Source organism: Episyrphus balteatus, chromosome 4 (genome assembly GCF_945859705.1).
Source record: "Episyrphus balteatus chromosome 4, idEpiBalt1.1, whole genome shotgun sequence".
NCBI lineage: Eukaryota > Metazoa > Arthropoda > Insecta > Diptera > Syrphidae > Episyrphus > Episyrphus balteatus.
Window position 1 is genome coordinate 8,477,136 of NC_079137.1, and position 19,004 is coordinate 8,496,139.

Below are 19,004 nucleotides of genomic sequence, written 5' to 3' on the forward strand. Positions count from 1 at the left end.
GGGGAAAATCTATGGAATTTGAATCACATATTCAGGTGCATCGCAGGTATGCACACTCTTTGTCAGAAGATTGAAGATCTTTTATTATTTTTATATTACATTTTATTCAAAACTTGTACATTACAAAAAAAGTTGGGTCATGACTTTTTCCTCTAGAGGGCGCTATATTAAATTTGATAAGACGTCGTATATCCTTTAATCACCGGACAAGCAAGACGATTACAACGATAGCTTTTATGTCAAATTACGATGAGTAGTTTAGAAATTATCTTGGAACATATGAACATACCAAGTATCCATCATCAAAAGGCAAGTCTGAGGGTATTCATACATTTACTATTCTTCGGAAAATAATTAAAATAAAACTATTTATGTTCCAGTCTCTTGACAAGTGATTCAGAGTGTATTTATTTGGATTCTTTTCCCATTTTTCATATTAAAGAGAATGAGTAAGAGTTTTGAGCCTATTCAATTGAACTAGTCAATAATTTAAATTTAAAAAAAAAAAAACATTCTCAATGGAAAACCACAAAACAAATTGAAAAATTTCCATTCAATCAGTTTCTGCGGAAAGTGTCAAGAACTTTTGCCAACCAGACATCAATGTTGAAAATGAATATCAGAATAACCATAGTGAATAACCCATAGTGTATTGATTGGAATTGGAAATCATTAATAGGAAAAAAAAACCATGCCAACTTCTTTTCGTAGATCGTAGTTATGTGAAATTGGGGAGAAACAATTTCCATACAGATATTTTGTGGTTTTCATACAAACCAATAGTTTTGATTTTATTTTATTTTGAATAAAAATAATAATAGATAAATTTCAGTTAAAAAGATATGTTTCGTATAGAAAAATAACATCATTTCAAATCTCATAAAAATTTGTTATTTCTTTACATACAAAAATCATTGTATTTTCAAAGACAAAGGCAGACACAGCAAAATAATTTTTAAAGGAAGTTGGAAAATTTGACAGAAAAGAGGGAAAAGAGACCTCTTAAATTATATTGAATAAAAATCAGTAAAGTTTTTGGAATGTAAATTTACAAAAAAATAATAACTTTAACTTGCTCTTATGGAAAAAGGTCCTTAAAATGGTTAAAGTTTTCTTTTTGACGTGATAACGTCATATAAATCGATGAACCATGGCAGCCACCACAAAAAAAGTGACGCCATTTTCTAACGTTACATACTAGCTCTTTCGCAGTGCGGCAAAAAATTTTCAATTCAAAATTAAAAATAAACTATTAGAGATACAAAAATCTTTCGTAGCTTATTTGAAAGATAATAACCTAAAACTTAATCCAAATGAAGGATTTTAAAAAATTCCGTCATTTAATAGGGTAAACCGGGGTAAAACGGAAAGATGAAATTTGGGCTAAAATCTAAACGCGAAGTCGTAGAGAATTGATTTGTTTGCTATAGATAGATGAGATTAATTTAAGAATAACTGCATTTAAGAAAAAATTCTAAAAAAAATTTAAAGTAAGCTATAACGTTTTGTTTGAACGTTGTACACGTGTTGGGGCTATGACAAAATGATGATTTTGGGTAAAGGACATTTTTTTTGACAATTCTAATGGTGCCAAATGAAAGATGAGGGAAAAAAAATTAGGCGTCTGATACGGATTTTTTTCCAACACTCTGCGTTTCAAAATATGAATTTTTGAAAAACACCTTGTTTTTTAGGGGTATTTTTGGGTAATTTTTGATTTGTAGCTTTTTCTTGGAGCGTTCAAGAAATCTCAATCTTATAGGACATGTAGGTTTTGGCCTTATGCATACATGTGCAAAAACTTTAGTGAGTTTTGACTGAATGACGGAAGAAACAAGTTTTTAAAAAACACGTTTTTTGACCGTTTTTAACCGATTTTCATCGTTTTTTATTTTTATCTTTTTTTCTTTAATAGATACAGGTATAAAGTAATGATAGACCATGACTACAACTATATGTGTGCGAAGTTTCAATCATTTTCGTAAACACAACTTTGAGATAACGGTAAAATAAAATTTTAGAATTCAACAGGTTATAACTTTTGACCAAGAGCAGATAGAAATTTTATTAAAAATTTACGAGCATCCTGATATAATTACCTTTCATTTGGTATATCACACATAACGGTAGACTAACTACAAGCTACACAATGTTAAATCAAGAAACTTGTGAAAACCTCAAATTACCAGTGGAGATCTGTTGCCCCCCGAACAGCCACCAGTTTGGGAAGTACCGTATCTCAGTTTGGAAATTCGACATGGTTGACTTTAAATAATTCTAACTTCTCTTGTAGGCATTTTTGAAATGAGATTGATACGTCATATGAAAGGTTGAAATAATAATCTTTCACATGGTATAAAATTGTTTATATGTTGTCAAACAAAAAAATTGCTTCCATAACGTGAGAACATAAAAATAAATGTTTTTTTTTGCTTTTTTTTAATGAAATTTGATCGAGTTCAAAAAATTCTAGCTCTTTTTGTAGATGTCTCATAGACCTGATCGATATATATATTTTGAGCTAAGACAATAAGTTTTTAGATGGTATAAAATTTTTATTCGTTGTTAGGGAAAAAAATGGAATTAATGACGTGAGAAGATAAAAATTCATGTTTTGTTTGCTTTTTTTGATGAAAATGATTGTTTTTATTTAAAAATAGTTTTATTCTTAAGAAGAAATACTTGGCTTTTAAATTGCATAATTTTTTTTGTAAGCTTTTAAAATAAAAAAATATATATAATGAGAAAATAAAAAAAGTATTTTTTTTTAGCTTTTTCTTGTAAATTATGATTGTTTGAAATAAATAAACACTTCAATTGACTCATTTTAAAAGCACACAAAAAATCACGTAAAATCCTCTTCCGTAATTCGGCCTTACAGACAACCTCTTTTTTTTAATATAAAATATTAATTATATAGAGCAATTAAATAAAATTTGAATTTTTTTAAATTCAAAAACATCTTTTTTAATAGTTTGAGCTTCAAACGACCACATATGTCATTTAATTTCTTGTGTAGGTACTAAAAATTTTTTGAACATGGACGGTATGACGAAAACGACTTTTTGAACCCCTCCATCATCGTAAAGGCCCTAAAAAGCAAGTAAAAGGGTAAAAGGGGGTGGAGAGAGGCTTTTGGGAAATTTAAAAAAGGTTATTTTTACTATTTCTAGCAAAAGAACATTTCTGTTCTCAAAAATATTATTTTTTCTATCCTAAACAAAAATAAATGGATTTTATATAAAATTTTACAAAAAATGTACGTTTTTAAATTTCAAATGACAATGGATTTTGATAAAATTTTACAAAAAAGTATTCAGGTTTTTAAATTTCATGTTTCAATCAGAATATTAGTTATTTGATTTTTTATAATTTTTTTTTTACCGAGTAACACGATTTGAAACAAGATTTCTGTTCCATTCGTATTATATTGAGGCGTCTTCAGCCAATAACAAGAATAAAGGTCTTATATCTGAGCAATAGGTTTGGTTTTTGAAGCAAGTACTCAACGATCGATCAAGAATCACAAATATCAATGAGAAAGCTATTGGAAGGAAGGAATATTTGTTTAGCGGTATTTTTAGAAGCTTTTAAATTTCTTCAATATTTCGCCGCTGGAAGTTCTTTGGAAACACCAGCCTGTATTTCGATCTCTACTAATGTTCTTTTTGGAATTTTGAAAACTTGTCAGCTTTTTTATATTAAAATCTCATACAACTGCGAAGGGTCATACAGCTACCAAACCAAGACTATCCTTCTTCGTAATTTATTAGAATACTATGAACTGAAAACCACTATGATATTGATAAAATAGATTAAAAACTTGAGAGAATTTTTTCATCTCCTGGGGAATTAAAAATTATCGAAATAATTATTTAATCGATACACACTATTAAGTTTCTTATTTATTAAAACCTTTTTTTATGAAATAATTTTTTTTTTATAGAAAAATGAACCTTTTAGAAATTAAAAGGTGTAAAAGTGTTACAAAATAGATTTTCAATTTAGTTTATTAAAGAGTGTAAAAGTTATAGGATTTAGTGCCTCCCATTTCTTGAATTAACATAACATTTTTATCCACTAAATAAATATGTTAAAATTGTGTTTTGTAATTATTCTTTGTTTTTCGAGCATTTCTGCAAAACCTATCAATACTTCTTCGGAAGCAATTAAATTGGCAATATCAAATTCTTTCAATGGAAATATCAATCTTCTTTATACAACAATTCAAGTAAACTTTGAAGAGAATAAATTAATCTTCATGGATATGTTAGATGATATATTGATAAAGAACCAATACCAATCATGGGATTTTCAAATTCAACTTGATATTAATAATGACGAAATTTCTACAGTTGGTGATTATAATCTTTGGTTTATAGATTCTTATGAATCATTTCTGTAAGTTTCAACTTTTCACCAAATTTCTTTTAAAAGAATTTAATATAAAATTTCTTTAAGGTGTCTTAAACCATTGATAGAAGACCATGAAGGAGATTATCCCGTATTTTATTTAATTTTTCTAAAAACCCAACAAACAGCCATTAATTTGATTGAAATACTATTTGCTGAAATGTTGCCATTAATGATTGTCAATGTGAATATTGTTCTTGAAGATTCATTATCCAATGAAGTTGTATTTTATACATATTCGCCTTTTCAAGAAACATCTTGCCATTCAACTGTACCTTTTGAACTTTTACGATTCAGCAGTAATTCAGCAGATATGTCAGCTCCGAACTTTTACCCAGCTAAAGCTGATAATCTTCATGGATGTACTCTCAATATTGCTACAAGAAATCCAACATTTTTTAGAGGTGTTAAGCAATACAATGGACTGTTGGAAATTGGAGGTTTGGAGATTGCATTAATTGATGAATTGGCTAATAGAATGAATTTTAAAATTCACTTGATTGAGAGAAATGTCTACGAAGCAGTTTTATTTTGGAAAAATAAAACAGTTTTTGGTACATACAATCTTGTAAGTAAATTCAATGGAGTACCACAGGGTTCCAGTCTTTCTCCTTTACTTTTTTTCTAATTTTTTTTTTTTAGATTCTTGATAACAAAGCTCACATAATGATTGGCTTCTTCAAACATGGACCACTACAAGATCGTTTCGTCACTCCAAGTCCGACTTATTTCTTCAATTGGGTCGCTATATGCCTCTGGCGTCCTCCGTACACTTTTCGGAAGATTTCATGGCTCTTTATTCCCTTCGATGCTACAACATGGTTTTGTTACTTTGGACTTTTAATTTTAGCAACAATTTGTGTCTATTTGGTCACAAAAATACCATTTCTAGTAAAATTATTAAACTTGAATCCATCTCGAACAAAATTTACTAATATTCCATCAATTGCAATTGGTGCATCAATTCAACACTTGCCCACACAAAATTTTAGCCGATATTGTTTTATCGTCTGGAGTATGGGAATGTTGACAATTCGAGCAACTTACGAGGGTAAATTATTTGATTCATATCGAAGTTTGACAGGTGCCAAAACACCATTGACAGTTCGTCAGCTTTTGCAACAAAATTACACAATTTACTCACAATTTACGTATTCTTTCGTATTGAATGAACTTGCTGGTATTGGAAGTTTTTCGTACAAAAAATTACCAAACAAAAAAGTTCTTGGTAATGAATTTGAACATGAAACTAATGCACTTATTGGTTCATTTGTTTACATGTATGAAGTTTATGATCCAGAAGAAATGGAAAATATGATAATTGAACCGTTATTTTATGAACATGTTTGTCTTTTTATGAAGAAACATTCGATATTAGCACCAAAAGTTAATGATATTGTATTGAGAATGGAAGAAGCTGGATTGTTTAATAGTTGGCGAGAGCATTATGAAGTTTTGAAGATTATACATTTTTCATTGCACAAAGATAAGAATGTTGGAACAAAACCTAGTCCAATACGTTTGAAGCAATTTAAATATACTTTGTTATTGTTTGCTGGACCAATAAGTGTTGCTATTTTGGTGTTTATTATTGAATTGTTTTGGAAAAGAAAAACTTATTAAAAATTGATATTGAAGCAGAGTTAAGTTTATTTTACGAAAAGTTAGAATTCTGAAATAGCACTTGCAATCTTTAAGAAGCTTAACGAAAAACAGTGAATTTCCTGTCATTTACTCAATTTAAAAATTTGAAAACTTTGGTGTTTTTTGATAAAAAAAAATTATAAAAAATTTGTAATTTTTCCTTATTAATAAATAGCTTAAAATATGATGTTGTTTCTCACCAAACTCTTAATTTTACGGATATAGCAACAACAAGATTCCTGCATCGAGTAGAAAAAAATTTGGGTGTGAGTTGTAGTTCCACAGAAAAACTAAGATCTCTAACAAATACAGTTAATTTCTATCAAACATAATTGGTACTTTTGCGTACCCAGTAAGAAACGAATTCTCGTCCCAACTGGGCGTGAATTATAATTTTATGAAAAAATTTAAAAACAAAACATTTTTTGTTTGACAATTTAGTAAATGAAGAGGTTTTCTTTTACTCATGCTTGATAATCTTACAGGCTTATGCAGATAAAAAGTTCCTCAGAACTGAATGTGAATTATAATTCCTCGAAAAATTTAAGACATTCAACACATTAAAGTTCCTTACTTCTACTCGTGGGTTGATACATTTACATAATTCACTATAAACAGAGCCTGTCACAAATGGGTGTGAATTATAATTCTGCATAAAAACTTTTATTCATTAATTTTATTAGTTATGCTAGAAACTTAGATATTTACTAAAAATGAAAACGTAGTATTATCAAGCACAAGCGAAAGGGCTCGTGCTTGATAATACTACAGACTCATGTAAGAAAAATGTTCGTTCCAACCAATTGTGAATTATAATTCCACAGACAAACATAGATCTGAAACAAGTGGAGTGAAATTTTACTAATTATAATTGATGATTTTGCATAGTTAAGTAGAAAAAAATCCTCGTCGAAACTGGGTGTGAATTGTAACTCTACAGAAAAAAAGTCAAAAAACACTTCAATTGATTTGCCTGTATACTGAAAAATTATATATTATCCTAATGAAGACGTTTCCTATTACTCAAGCTTGATTATAAACTTACAGAGTAGTATAGAACAAATTTTCGTTCCAAGTAAGTGTGAATTTTATAATTCCACAGAAGAATAATTAAGACCTTATACAAAAGCAGTGAACTTTTACTACTTCTGATTGATTCTTTTATATACTCAAGTAGAAAAAATTATCGGTACAACTGAGTGTGAATCATAATTCCACAAAAAAAAAAAAAAATTTACAAATGTAAAACATTTCTAAAACTCGTGATTAGAACTTTTATATACTCAAGAAAAACAAATATTTTGCTCACAACTGAGTGTGAATTATAGTTCATATAGAAAAACTGAGTTATTTGGCTATTGTGGAAGCTTATTATAATATTGTGATTTTTCCCCAACTCTTAATTTTCTGACTAAGAAAACTTCTGTCGCAAGAGTTTCCGGGCTCAAGTAAAACAAAAATGTCATAACTGGATGTGAATTATATCCACAGAAAAGTTAGAACTTTTAAAAAGCCCATATCATTTCTAGTACTCCAGATTGGTACGTTTATACACTCAAGTATAGAAAAAGAACATTTCGAATAACTGAGTGTGAATTATAATTTACAGAAAAAATTTTTTGAACAAACATTTGTCATAAGAGATTCTTGGGTTGGTTAAAGCAATTTACTAAGTTTTCAAAGAAAACATTTAGAGTCCTGCTCGATTGTTATAATTATCCTTTTGGATACTAACCCTTTCTCAATTCACTATACCTACCGTCATTAGTCGCTAATCGCTTAAAGTCTAAAAAACCCAGCTCTCAAAAATCACTTTTATATGCAAATAAAAAAACTATGCATGCAGATATTTTTCGTACATAAAATATTCTTATACCATATCACCTATACCCTCCCTCTATAAAAGTATCCATCCTTATTTTTTTTTTGGAAGACTGAAAGTTAGTTGATATCAAAACCCACTTAATTTGCATATTTGAACAGGTGATGCTTTTCCGGCTTGGACACAAAATGGCAATAATTCACATTCCCCAAAATAAAAAAACAAAAAAAAAACAAAAAAAAAATACTCTTCACATTTTTTTCTCTCTCTTCTGTCCTTAATCCTGTTTTTTTCATCATCGTTGTCCTTGATAGTGGAAATAGAAAAATTGCCAATTTATGTATCAGGATTAACAAAATAAGAGAAAAAGTAAAAAAAAAATAAAACCATCAGACACCCTCTGATAATTTTTATTCCTAAATCTTCTACAAACAGGATATAAAAAAAAGATATATACAACAAAACAGCGCGAGACCATCTCTCAAACGAAGGATAACAAATAACATATTTTTCCCATTAAAAACTTGAACAATAAACTTCAAATTGTACAAAAGCATATACATATACCAGGCACGATTCACGAGTCGTATAGTTGTCTGTCGTCGTCGTCGTTGTTGGTCTTTGGTCGTCGTTGTCCTTAATGCACATCCTGCCACGGCACTTTAGACAACTGCAACTACAAAAATAGAAAAACTAGAAACGAAGCAACCAGATATTAGTATAGTTTTATATTTACGCATGGTCCGGTTTAGACAAGGCAATAAAGGCCCTTGGATAAAAAAAAACCGTTATTTTTAAAACTAACTCACGTCATTTTCAAAAGTAACGCACATAATTTTAAAAAATGACGTGAGTCATTTCCAAAAATGACGTGAGTCATTTCCAAAAATGACGTGAGTCATTTCCAAAAATGACGTGAGTCATTTCCAAAAATGACGTGAGTCATTTCCAAAAATGACGTGAGTCATTTCCAAAAGTGACATACGTCATTTTCAAAGGTGACACTCTTCATTTCCAAAAGTAACGCAAGTCTTTTCCAAAAGTAACGTGCGTCATTTTCAGAAGAGACGAGTGTCATTTTCGAAAGTGACGCACGTCATTTCCAAAAGTGACTTACGTCATTTTCAAAAATGACGCTCGTCATTTTTAAAAATGAAGCTCGTCATTTTAAAAAGTAACGTGAGTCATTATCGAAAGTAACGTGAGTCATTATCGAAAGTGACGCAGGTTATTTGAAAAAGTAATGCGTGTCATTTTCAAAAGCGATTTCGAAAGTGACGCACGTCATTTTCAAAAGTAACGTGCGTTATTTTTTAAAGAAATGCGCATCATTTTCAAAAGTAACGCACATCATTTTTAAAAGTAACGCATGTCATTTTTAAAAGTGAAACGCGTCACTGTTATGCGATTTATAGGACTTAAATAGAAATTGTCCTGGTTTTATAGTCATTCAAGAAAAAAGGACCTTAAACAGCTTTAGTTCTACTAAGTCCAGTCCTGGATATGAAGCTACTCTCCAATTTTGTTCTATGTTTTCCTAGCTTTTATTGTTCCTATTTTTTTTCTTGTCAATTTTTTTTTTCTTATTTTCTTCGTCCTAACTCTGTGTGTAGTTTGTCAAAAAAAAAACATCCTTTCAACGCGAAGCAGAAATTTAATAATAATTCGTCATCTCATCCTACAGCTCTTCGTCGCCGTGTCGGTCTTCCTACATCGCATTTTTCATAAAGACTCAGCTCTATAGACCTCACGAACTGTTTGATGTTGGGTTTGGCAAAATCCAAAAACCTCGCCAATGCGCTTCATGTCCAATCTAGGATCAGAAGAATCTTCTTCGCTTGGCCTTAGTTTGTAGTTGTTTTTTTTTTGTCGTCGTCATTCTTCCCGCATTTTCTACTGCACATAAAATACGAGAAAATATATATCTGTGAGGCACCTTTTTTGGTTGGAGAGATGTGAAACCTTTTACACACAGTAGTTGAGTTGGTGCTTTAGTCCTTTTCCGCATCAGAAGATGAGAGTCCTGAGTTGGTGTGCTGCTGTTAGGACTGCAGAGAAGTTGACTTAACTGCAATCAACTTTAATAACATCACAGAATGTCAATAAATCCTTGAAAGTATCCAATAGCTGATGATGGGGCGAAATGGTCCTTACGATGCAGGCTGCTGCTGATGCTAAGTCCTTCTGGCTTTTCTTACTTTTTTTCTTCTACAAGGATTTTTGTTGCAACAAAATACAAAAACAATATACAACAAAAAAAAAAAAAAATAGAAACCCTAAGGATGCAATTGTGCTGGGTGCATTTGTTGTTTTTATTTTGTGTTACAATTGTTCTACGATGCGATGTGAAAGTAAAGGTAATTTGAAGGATTCGTTGCTCAAACCCTATCCCCCCTTTATCGTAGAGAAACCTATGTTTATTGAGCACAAGCAAGGCTGTTCTAGTTTTGCTTGTGATAGATATTTTCTAGCAACGTGAAACGAAAGGTTTTTATGTGGCAATGAGGTAAATCGTTTGACCATTTGTTAAGGATTTGTTCTTTTCTTCCATTTTTTTTTTTTTGCTCATTTTCCATCGTTTAAAGTGTGGATGCTGCAGTTTCTTGGTTGCCAGATGGTGTTGTTGTACAAAATTGCTTATTGCTTTTTACTGCAGGTAGAAGATGAAAAAAAAAAACATTTTTTTTTTATTTGTGTTAACTTAAATGTGATATCTGCTGGTATAGCAAAGTTTACCAGGAACGTTTTTTTTTTTTTTTTTTGTTTTGTTTTTTATTTGACTGAATTTATATTTAAAGGAAGAAGGACTATCAAATGAATATTTAAAGAACAAACAACACTGTGTACAGTTTAAGTAGAACATTTATATAAATGTGGATATCGAAATGTGGGTTGTTGTAAAAAATAATGATATAGCAAGTAGATTACTGCAACTCTGTATATTATTGCAGATATATTATTTGATATTAAGGAAACAATATATTGAACAGTCAAAATGAACAAAAAGTTTCAAAACAAAAATTGAATATTTAATTTCAAATACATTCGCTTGTTAATTTATACAGGCCCTTTTTTTTAAATAAAATTAAAAGCACTTTAATTTATAGTTTTAGTAATGATTTGTACTTTCACAAACTTAACTTAAATAAATATAAAAAAAATTTCGTTAAGACTGAGTGTGAGTTATAATTCTGAAAAATTAGTAAAGAAACAATTGCATTTTATTTGATTATGCAGTACCCTTAGACTATTAATCTTTGTATTTAGAAAAAAAATCTCATCACAACTGAGTGTGAATTATAAATCCACAGAAAAATAGTGTTGAAATAACTTGTTTCCCCAAGACTTGGCTAGACTTTTAAAGAGTGCAGATGATTACTACTACTCTTGGTTCTTTTGCAGACTCAATTTGAAAAATTGACGTCACAACTGAATGTGAATTATAACTCAACACAAAAACAGATCTTCAGATAAATAGCTATAGTTTAATTATGCTTGAAGCTAAATTATTTCAGGTGGTAAAGTTTTCTATTACTCTTGATTGGTACTTTACCAAACTCAAGACAAAAGAAATTGGCGTCAAAACTAAGTGTGAATTATAATTCTACAAAAAAAAGGTGAAGAAAGATTTTATTGTAATTTGATTACACTCCAACTTGGTACATTTAAAAAATCATGTAGATAAAAATTATTGACATAACAGAATGTGAATTATAATATCAAAGAAAAAATGGGTTTCCTAACGCTTCAATATTTTTGACAATGTTTAATCTCTTCTATTATCCATGAATAATAAAATTGTTATAACAGCTGATTCCATAGATAAAAATGGTGAAAAAATAATATATTTTCATTTGAAGAAACTAGAAGCTTTAACAAGTGCATCTGCTTTCTTCTTTTAGCAATGATATGAAATACATGTAGAGAAAAATTTGCTGTCATAACTGATAATAAGTTAAAAAAATGTATATTTGGGAATAAAAAAATAAAAACACAATCTGTTGAAGTATTAATAAGTTATTTTAAACCAGTCATCTGGAAAAAATAAACAGGCAACTGGTTAAAATTAATAATATACATATAACTCCCTTTTCTAAGTCAAACTTGCATTTTTAGGTTTATGTACGTCAAAAGTTAAGTGTTATTTTGTTAAAAATATTTCGTTAATCAAGTGTCATCAATATTGAAATTGAGAAAACACCAAAACGCAGTTTTGAGTAACATTTTAAAGTTACAATGGGCAGGTTCAGAAACGTTAGGCACTAAATATTTAGGTAATTTCTCGGTCTCTGATTGGTCAGCTGTCAAAAAAAATCTTTCCAATTTAGGTAATTTTATTGGAAAGCTAACTTGAAAGTTAGCAAGAAAATTTTCCCTAAAAATTTAGGAAAGTTTTTTTTGTCAACATGACAGCAGATTGTTTTGAATTAAAGAATTAATTTAGCAGAATTAAATTTATTTGTGTGAAAAAAGAGTAAAAAGTGCATTATCGGTTATAATTAATATTGTTTATTCATTGAAGTTAAGTGAAATTTGGTGTCTTCCCCATGCGATCGGTAGTAAAAAAACTTAACTAAATTTTGAAATTTGACAATAGCATTATATCCAAACTAAGTTAGTCAATTTCCTGAAATTTCCGTTCAGAAAATGACGTTGCCTAAATATCTAGTCTATAATATTTCCTTAACGTGCCCAATTAATATATCGCACCCCCGGTGGAACAACGACGTAAGTGCAAATTTTGAATTTTCTGAGTTAAGTATGCCATAGTTCCAAGAAAAGGTATTTCCTTCCGATGAAACAAAGACCCAATAGAAAATGTTCTATTTGTATCCAGGGGGCAGAAATATATTTGGACCGTTACATTGTTTTCAAACGTTTTCAAAATGTTTAATCTCGTTTTCTGAAGAATCAACATTTTTGCACTTACGTCGTTGTTCCACCGGGGGTGCGATATTATTATTTATTCCAAAAAACATTTAAACATAAAGAAAACCAACTAATTAAATTTAATTCATCAATTTGTTTTGAAATTTTTCAATTTATAGACAACATTTTCTCCAACAAATGTCAAAACAGTGACACAGTACGCAAATCCAATCATTATCCAAATCAACTTTAGATCTTGAAGTTTAAGCGATCGAACATTCGATTCGGAGTTAAAATTCATCTTCTGAATTCTTCCCAAAACCATTAATTCATAAAAAGTCTTTTTCATCCAAAAATCCATCAATCCAGCAGATTGCACCTCTAAAATATGAATATTCAAGATATTTCTGTAAATGGAATTTTCATTCAAGGCAAAAGAAGCTAGTATATTTTTCCAAAAGCACAATTCACCAGGCCAACGGAACAGTTGTTGATCAAAAAAAATTTGCTGATTTTTCAAAATATCCCATCTGACACTATTCGGTACATAGGCAAACTTTATGCTTAGATTTTCTCGATATTTAAGATAAGTTTCAATGTCGCCTTCAATTACGAATGAATTCGAATACTGCTTCAAATCAGGCCTAACACTCAACATAGTATCGAAATCTGTTTTATAAATGTAGGCCTTTATGCCAGATGCTTGTAGGTCATCGAATGATCTTATCATGTTTTCACTTGGTGGTTCAGTCATGAAAGATTGAAGGAATGCATTGTATGAAGTAACTGTTATCATTCCAAGCAGAAATATCAGCAAATAAATGATTTTTGTACTGCAAGAAGCATTTGGTGCTTCAGAAAATGACTGACCAAGTATTCCACGAAAACAATCAATATTGAAGAAGAAATCAATTATGTTGATGGTTTGGGATCTGGTGAACCTAGCAGCTACGCCAAGTACTACAGAAAGCAAAATGAATACTCCGATTGTAAACACAAAGGCCTTCCAATAGAAAATATAGGCAAAAACTTTAAATATAGGGATTTTTGACTCAATGGGAAGCATCACACCCCAATCAAACGAAGTAAATGGATAGGAGTAAAAGTTAGCTGGAATTGTTGCACGTAAGGGAAAACCACCCAATATCTCAAATGTACCATCCATAACCTTTGAAAAAATATCACGAAGATAAATTGAAGTATTGATATTTGAAGTATTCAATTTAGCATTGTGTTTTTCAGCAAAGGAGTTGAAGATTTGCCCTACGAATCCACCAATAATCGTATCGCCGTTGGAATTTCTTGAGATAATTAATCCTGGTTCTGATCCTCCGAGAAAAATTGGTAAAATTGCGCCATGAAGGTCTTTCATTCGATTTGGAAAAACATCATACTGCTTCTTCCAGATGAATTTTTCAATTCTGAAACCTCCAAAATTGCTGTAGGTGAAGTATGTCGAAGAAATCCCGAAATCTTGAAAAATTGCTATTACATTGATCATTCTGTTTTGCCAGCAGAAATTAAAAATATTTTCCAAATCGTTTCTTGAAGAATTTTTCAGCACAAAAATTATTTTTGAAGATCGAATGTGTTGAAGGTATTCCAAGAGTCGCTGTATAAACAATAAATCACTTGCATCGAATTGAACAATGTTCAGAATATTCTCATTGAGATTCTCTTTCAAGTAAAACGATGAAACATCAGTTGATAGAATTATTGGAACACCAAATGAAGTTGAAACAGTTTGGATGAATTGATCACTTAAATCATTTGATGAAAGTAGTTGTTTAGATGACCGCAACAGAAAAACATTTTCAAATCGTTGCACTTGGTTAAGGTTTTCGATGAAACACAATAATTTGAAATTGAATGTGGCTGTAATTTCCGAAATGCCACTAGCCAAGAGTGCAACAAAAAATATAAGACTTGCATTTTTTAAAATCATCAAATTGGACTTAAAAATTATTTTTACGTTCCTAATTAACAGCAGAAGTCCTTTCTCAGGAATGACAATCAGTCTGTGCCACTTTATGCCTCTTATAGGAGCTCTTATTGACAGATTTAAAAAAATAGTCTCTTACCTGCGCGTGCCGTTTAATGATTGATTTCTGATTTTTGTCCGAAAATTATATTTAATTTGTTGAAAATCGATTTTTTAATTTTGTTTGGATTTGCCGCTATTAATTTCGATAAAGCTTAATTCGATTTAAAGTTTGCAACATTGTGTGGAATGAGATTTCTTTATTAAAGAACGGCAAAGTAATTTAACAAGAAACTCTAAGGCCCAATTTATTCACTCTCCATTATTTTTAAAGGCTCCATTAAAAATTATAAAACTGTCAAATCGCATACAAATTTTAAAATTTCCCTTTTTTAATGGCGACTTTAAATTTAATGGAGTGTGAATAAATTTTACCTAAGTGGCTTTTAATTCATTTAGGCCCAATTTATTGACTCTCCATTAAACTTAAATCGCCATTAAAAAAGGGAATTTTAAAATTAAAAACCAATTTCGTTTAATTCAGTCTCTTTTAAAGATTTTTTTGAAGTTTGGCATCATTAACTAATTGAGCATTAAATTTAAAAGTAGTTTTAGTTAAAACACCAAATTCAACCTTTTAAGAGGGATTTTTAGAGCAAATGGTATATCGTTAATCTCTTGCATTTTCTGGCGTTTTCAGCTGCAAAATACTTACGGGTCATAGTTTTTTGGTTTTTCTTCCAATTCAAATCTATTTGATTTGACAAAATTGTAGCTTTTGACAGATTATTTTTCAAACAAAATAAAAAATCCCTAGGATATTTTTAACAGAGTTTTAAATTTAAAGTTTCCATTAAAACTAAAGAAGAGTGAATTAAATGAATTTTTAATGATGTATACTTAAAGGCGACAATAGTTTAACGAGGCCGTTAACTAAAGCGATAAATTTCAAAATTTAATGGAGGCTCAAGAAATTGGCCCTTAGAGAGTTTTTGTAGCAACGATAGGATCAGAAGATCAGAAAACTTAAGCAGCTATTTAGGATTAATAAAAACGAAAAAAACAAGCGTCCGAAACGCGTCCAAAACTCGTCCTAAACGCGTCTTAAACGAGTCCGAAATGCATCTTAAACGCATCTGAAACGCGTCCAAAACAAACCCAAAACGCATCTAAAACGCGTCCAAAACGCGTCTGAAACGCGTCCAAAACGAGTCCGAAACGCGTGTTAAACGCTTCCAAAACCCGTCCAAAATGCGTCCCAAACGCGTCCTAAACGTGTCCAAAACGCGTCCGAAACGCGTCTAAGACGCGTCCAAAACGCATCTAAAACGCGTCTGAAACGCGTCTAAAACGCCTACAAAAAGGCGTCCATATAATATTTGGGTAATTTAGTTTTTTGTTTAAAATTTTGTAATATGTCTAAAAATATAATCCATATGCCACTCAAACGATAAGAAGCTAAACACTTCACAATAATGCCATTGAATTAAGAGTCATTAAACTTAATAACTGTAATTTTAAACAAAAATTTAAAATCCAACCATTCCATTTTATTATTTCTATTATTTATTAATTGAAACCTATTTGACAAATCAACTTTAATTGTCTAAAAAAAAATTAGAATCGATTTTAAATCAAAAATAGCACAAAAAATTTATCATTTCATTCATTAAGCTCTTATCGCTTCAAAAGAATACAATTGTTCCTGATGTATCATAAGATTGTGTTTTTTGTTGCATTTTTAGCTTCTGAAATTATTCAAACTGAAGCAATATTCAATTCAAAATTTATCAATTTCATCGAAAATATCAATAAAATAGAGCAATTTGAAAGTTTATTTCTTTTCAAATCTTCACCATCAGAACAGTTTTCTGATGTTTTGGATGACAAATTCCTTCAAACTGTTTCAACTTCACTTGGATTACCAGTAATTCTGTCAAATGGAGCTTCATTGTTTTATTTGAAAGGAGAATTCAACGAAAATATTTTAAACATTGTTCAATTTGATACAAGTGATTTATTGTTAAAACAGCGACTTTTGGAACATCTTCAACATCTTCGATCTTCAAAAATAATTTTTGTACTGAAATCTTCTTTAAAAAATGATTTAAAAAATATTTTTAATTTCTGCTGGAAGAATAAAATGATCAATGTAATTGCAGTTTTTGAAGATTTCAGAACGTTTTCGACCTACTTCACCTACAGCAATTTTGGAGGTTTCAGAATTGAAAAATTCATCTGGAAGAAGGAACAAGTAGTTTTTCCAGATCGAATGAAAAATCTTCATGGCGCAATATTACCAATTTTTCTTGGGGGAGCAGAGCCAGGACTTATCATCTCAAGAAATTCCAACGGTAGCACGATTATTGGCGGATTCGTGGGGCAAATCTTCAACTCCTTTGCTAAAAAACTCAATGCCAGATTAAGTTCTACTAATATCAATACTTCAGTTTATATCCGAGATATTGTTTCAATCGTTATGGATGGTTCAATTGAGATATTGGGTGGTTTTCCCTTTTGTGCCACAATTCCGGCTAACTTTTACTCATTTCCGTATACTGGATACGATTGGTGTTTAATGGTTCCCATAGAACCCAAAATCCCTATCTATAAAGTGTTTGCCTATATTTTTCATTGGAAAGCCTTTGCTCTTACAGTCTTGATATTCGTTTTGCTGTCTGTGTCACTTGGAATAGCTGATAGAATCTCCAATTCCCAACAAACTCTTATCAGACGAAATTTCTTCTTTAACATTGATTGTTTTCGTGGAATACTTGGTCAGTCAATTTTTGAAGTTCCAAACGCTTCTTGGAGTACAAAAATCATTTATTTATTGATATTTCTGCTGGGAATCATGATAGTTACATCATACGATGCATTTCTTCAATCTTTCATGACTGAACCACCAACTGAAAACATGATAAGATCATTCGATGACCTAAAAGCATCCGGCATAAAAGCCTACATTTATAAAACCGATTTCAATACAATGTTAAGTGTTAGACCTGATATGAACCAATATTTGAATTCATTTGAAGTTGAAACTAATTTTGAAAAATATAAAGAAAATCCAAACACAAAATATGCTTACAGCACAAATACTGTCTTGTGGGGTATTTTTAAAAATCAGCAAACTTTCTTCGATCAACAGCTGTTTCGTTGGTCTGCTGATTTGTGCATTTGGAATAATATACAAGCTGCTTTTGCTTTGAATGACAATTCAATCTACAGGAATGTGTTGAATATGCACATTTTAGAGGTGCAATCAGCTGGATTTATTGATTTTTGGATGACAAAGGCTTTTTATGAATTAATGGAATTGGGAAGAATTCAGAAGATGAATATTAACAATTTGTCGGACTTTCGATCGCTAAGTGTTGAAGATTTAAAATGGATTTGGATAATGATTGGATTTGCGTACTGGGTCGCTATTTTGACTTTTGTTGGAGAAATTTTTGTCTTAAAAATGAAAAATTATGGACAAAATTGATGTAGTAATATTAATTAGCTATTTTTCTTAATATGTTAATATATTTGCAAATAAATAGTAACATTTTAATAGTTTCTTTAAAATGTTATTTCTGTGTTTTATGTGTTTCAAAATGAGTGGTTTTTTTTCTGACAAATAAATTAATGCCCGTTGTAGGCACGAAAAAGTGTGCTGACCGCTGACCCTGACATTTCACCTGATCTTTAATAATGTGATTTTTTGCTAATTTAATAATATTTAGTTCTTCCGTCAAAGGTATCTAAAAATGTATGTTTCATTTCCGCTAAAAATCTGCATCTAATCATCGATGTTCAGTCAAATAATCTACTAAGTTCAATTTATAAAAAAAGAAAATGTTCGTTCTTGTTGATTCTCATGAATTTGAATGACCAAAATTTATTTAAAAAATGATTAAAGATGTCTTAAACTATATCATTTTACACAAACATAGTTTTCATAATTTCTTTTTACTTGCTCAATAGGGCAAGTATTGGTTTCGTGTAAAAAAAAAAATTCGAGGTTTTAATCAAAACTAACATTACGATGATGGAGAAGCCCAAAAAAGTGGGTTTCGTCATGACGTCCGTCGGTCTGTGCGTCGGTGCGTCGGTGCGTCCGTGCGTCCATCTGTACAAGTAGCTACAGCCTAAACGAGTGGACGGATTTTCTTGAAATTTGGTATGGATGTTTTTTTCGTAATTTCCAAGGTTGGTTTTTTTTTGTGTTTTAATATCTCGCTTAGAACGTATACCTCCCATACAAAATTTTCGAGTTATTGCAATTTT

At 30.4% G+C, this 19,004-nt stretch overlaps 2 protein-coding genes across 2 annotated transcripts in view; both read left to right on the forward strand.

Moving 5' to 3' along the window:
* The window catches only part of LOC129919442 (uncharacterized), a 472,931-nt gene extending 455,829 nt beyond the window's left edge, over nucleotides 1-17,102 (forward strand). Inside the window, exon 2 of the mRNA XM_056000317.1 lies at nucleotides 16,968-17,102. Coding sequence (XP_055856292.1) covers nucleotides 16,968-17,087 — 120 coding nt within the window. The 3' untranslated portion in view covers nucleotides 17,088-17,102. The remainder of the gene's footprint in view (nucleotides 1-16,967) is intronic.
* A 106-nt stretch (nucleotides 17,103-17,208) lies between these two features.
* LOC129918079 (uncharacterized) lies at nucleotides 17,209-18,219 on the forward strand. Its single transcript, XM_055998428.1, has one exon. The coding sequence runs from the start codon at nucleotides 17,209-17,211 to the stop codon at nucleotides 18,217-18,219; it is 1,011 nt and encodes a 336-aa protein (XP_055854403.1).
* The last annotated feature ends 785 nt before the right edge of the window (nucleotides 18,220-19,004 follow it).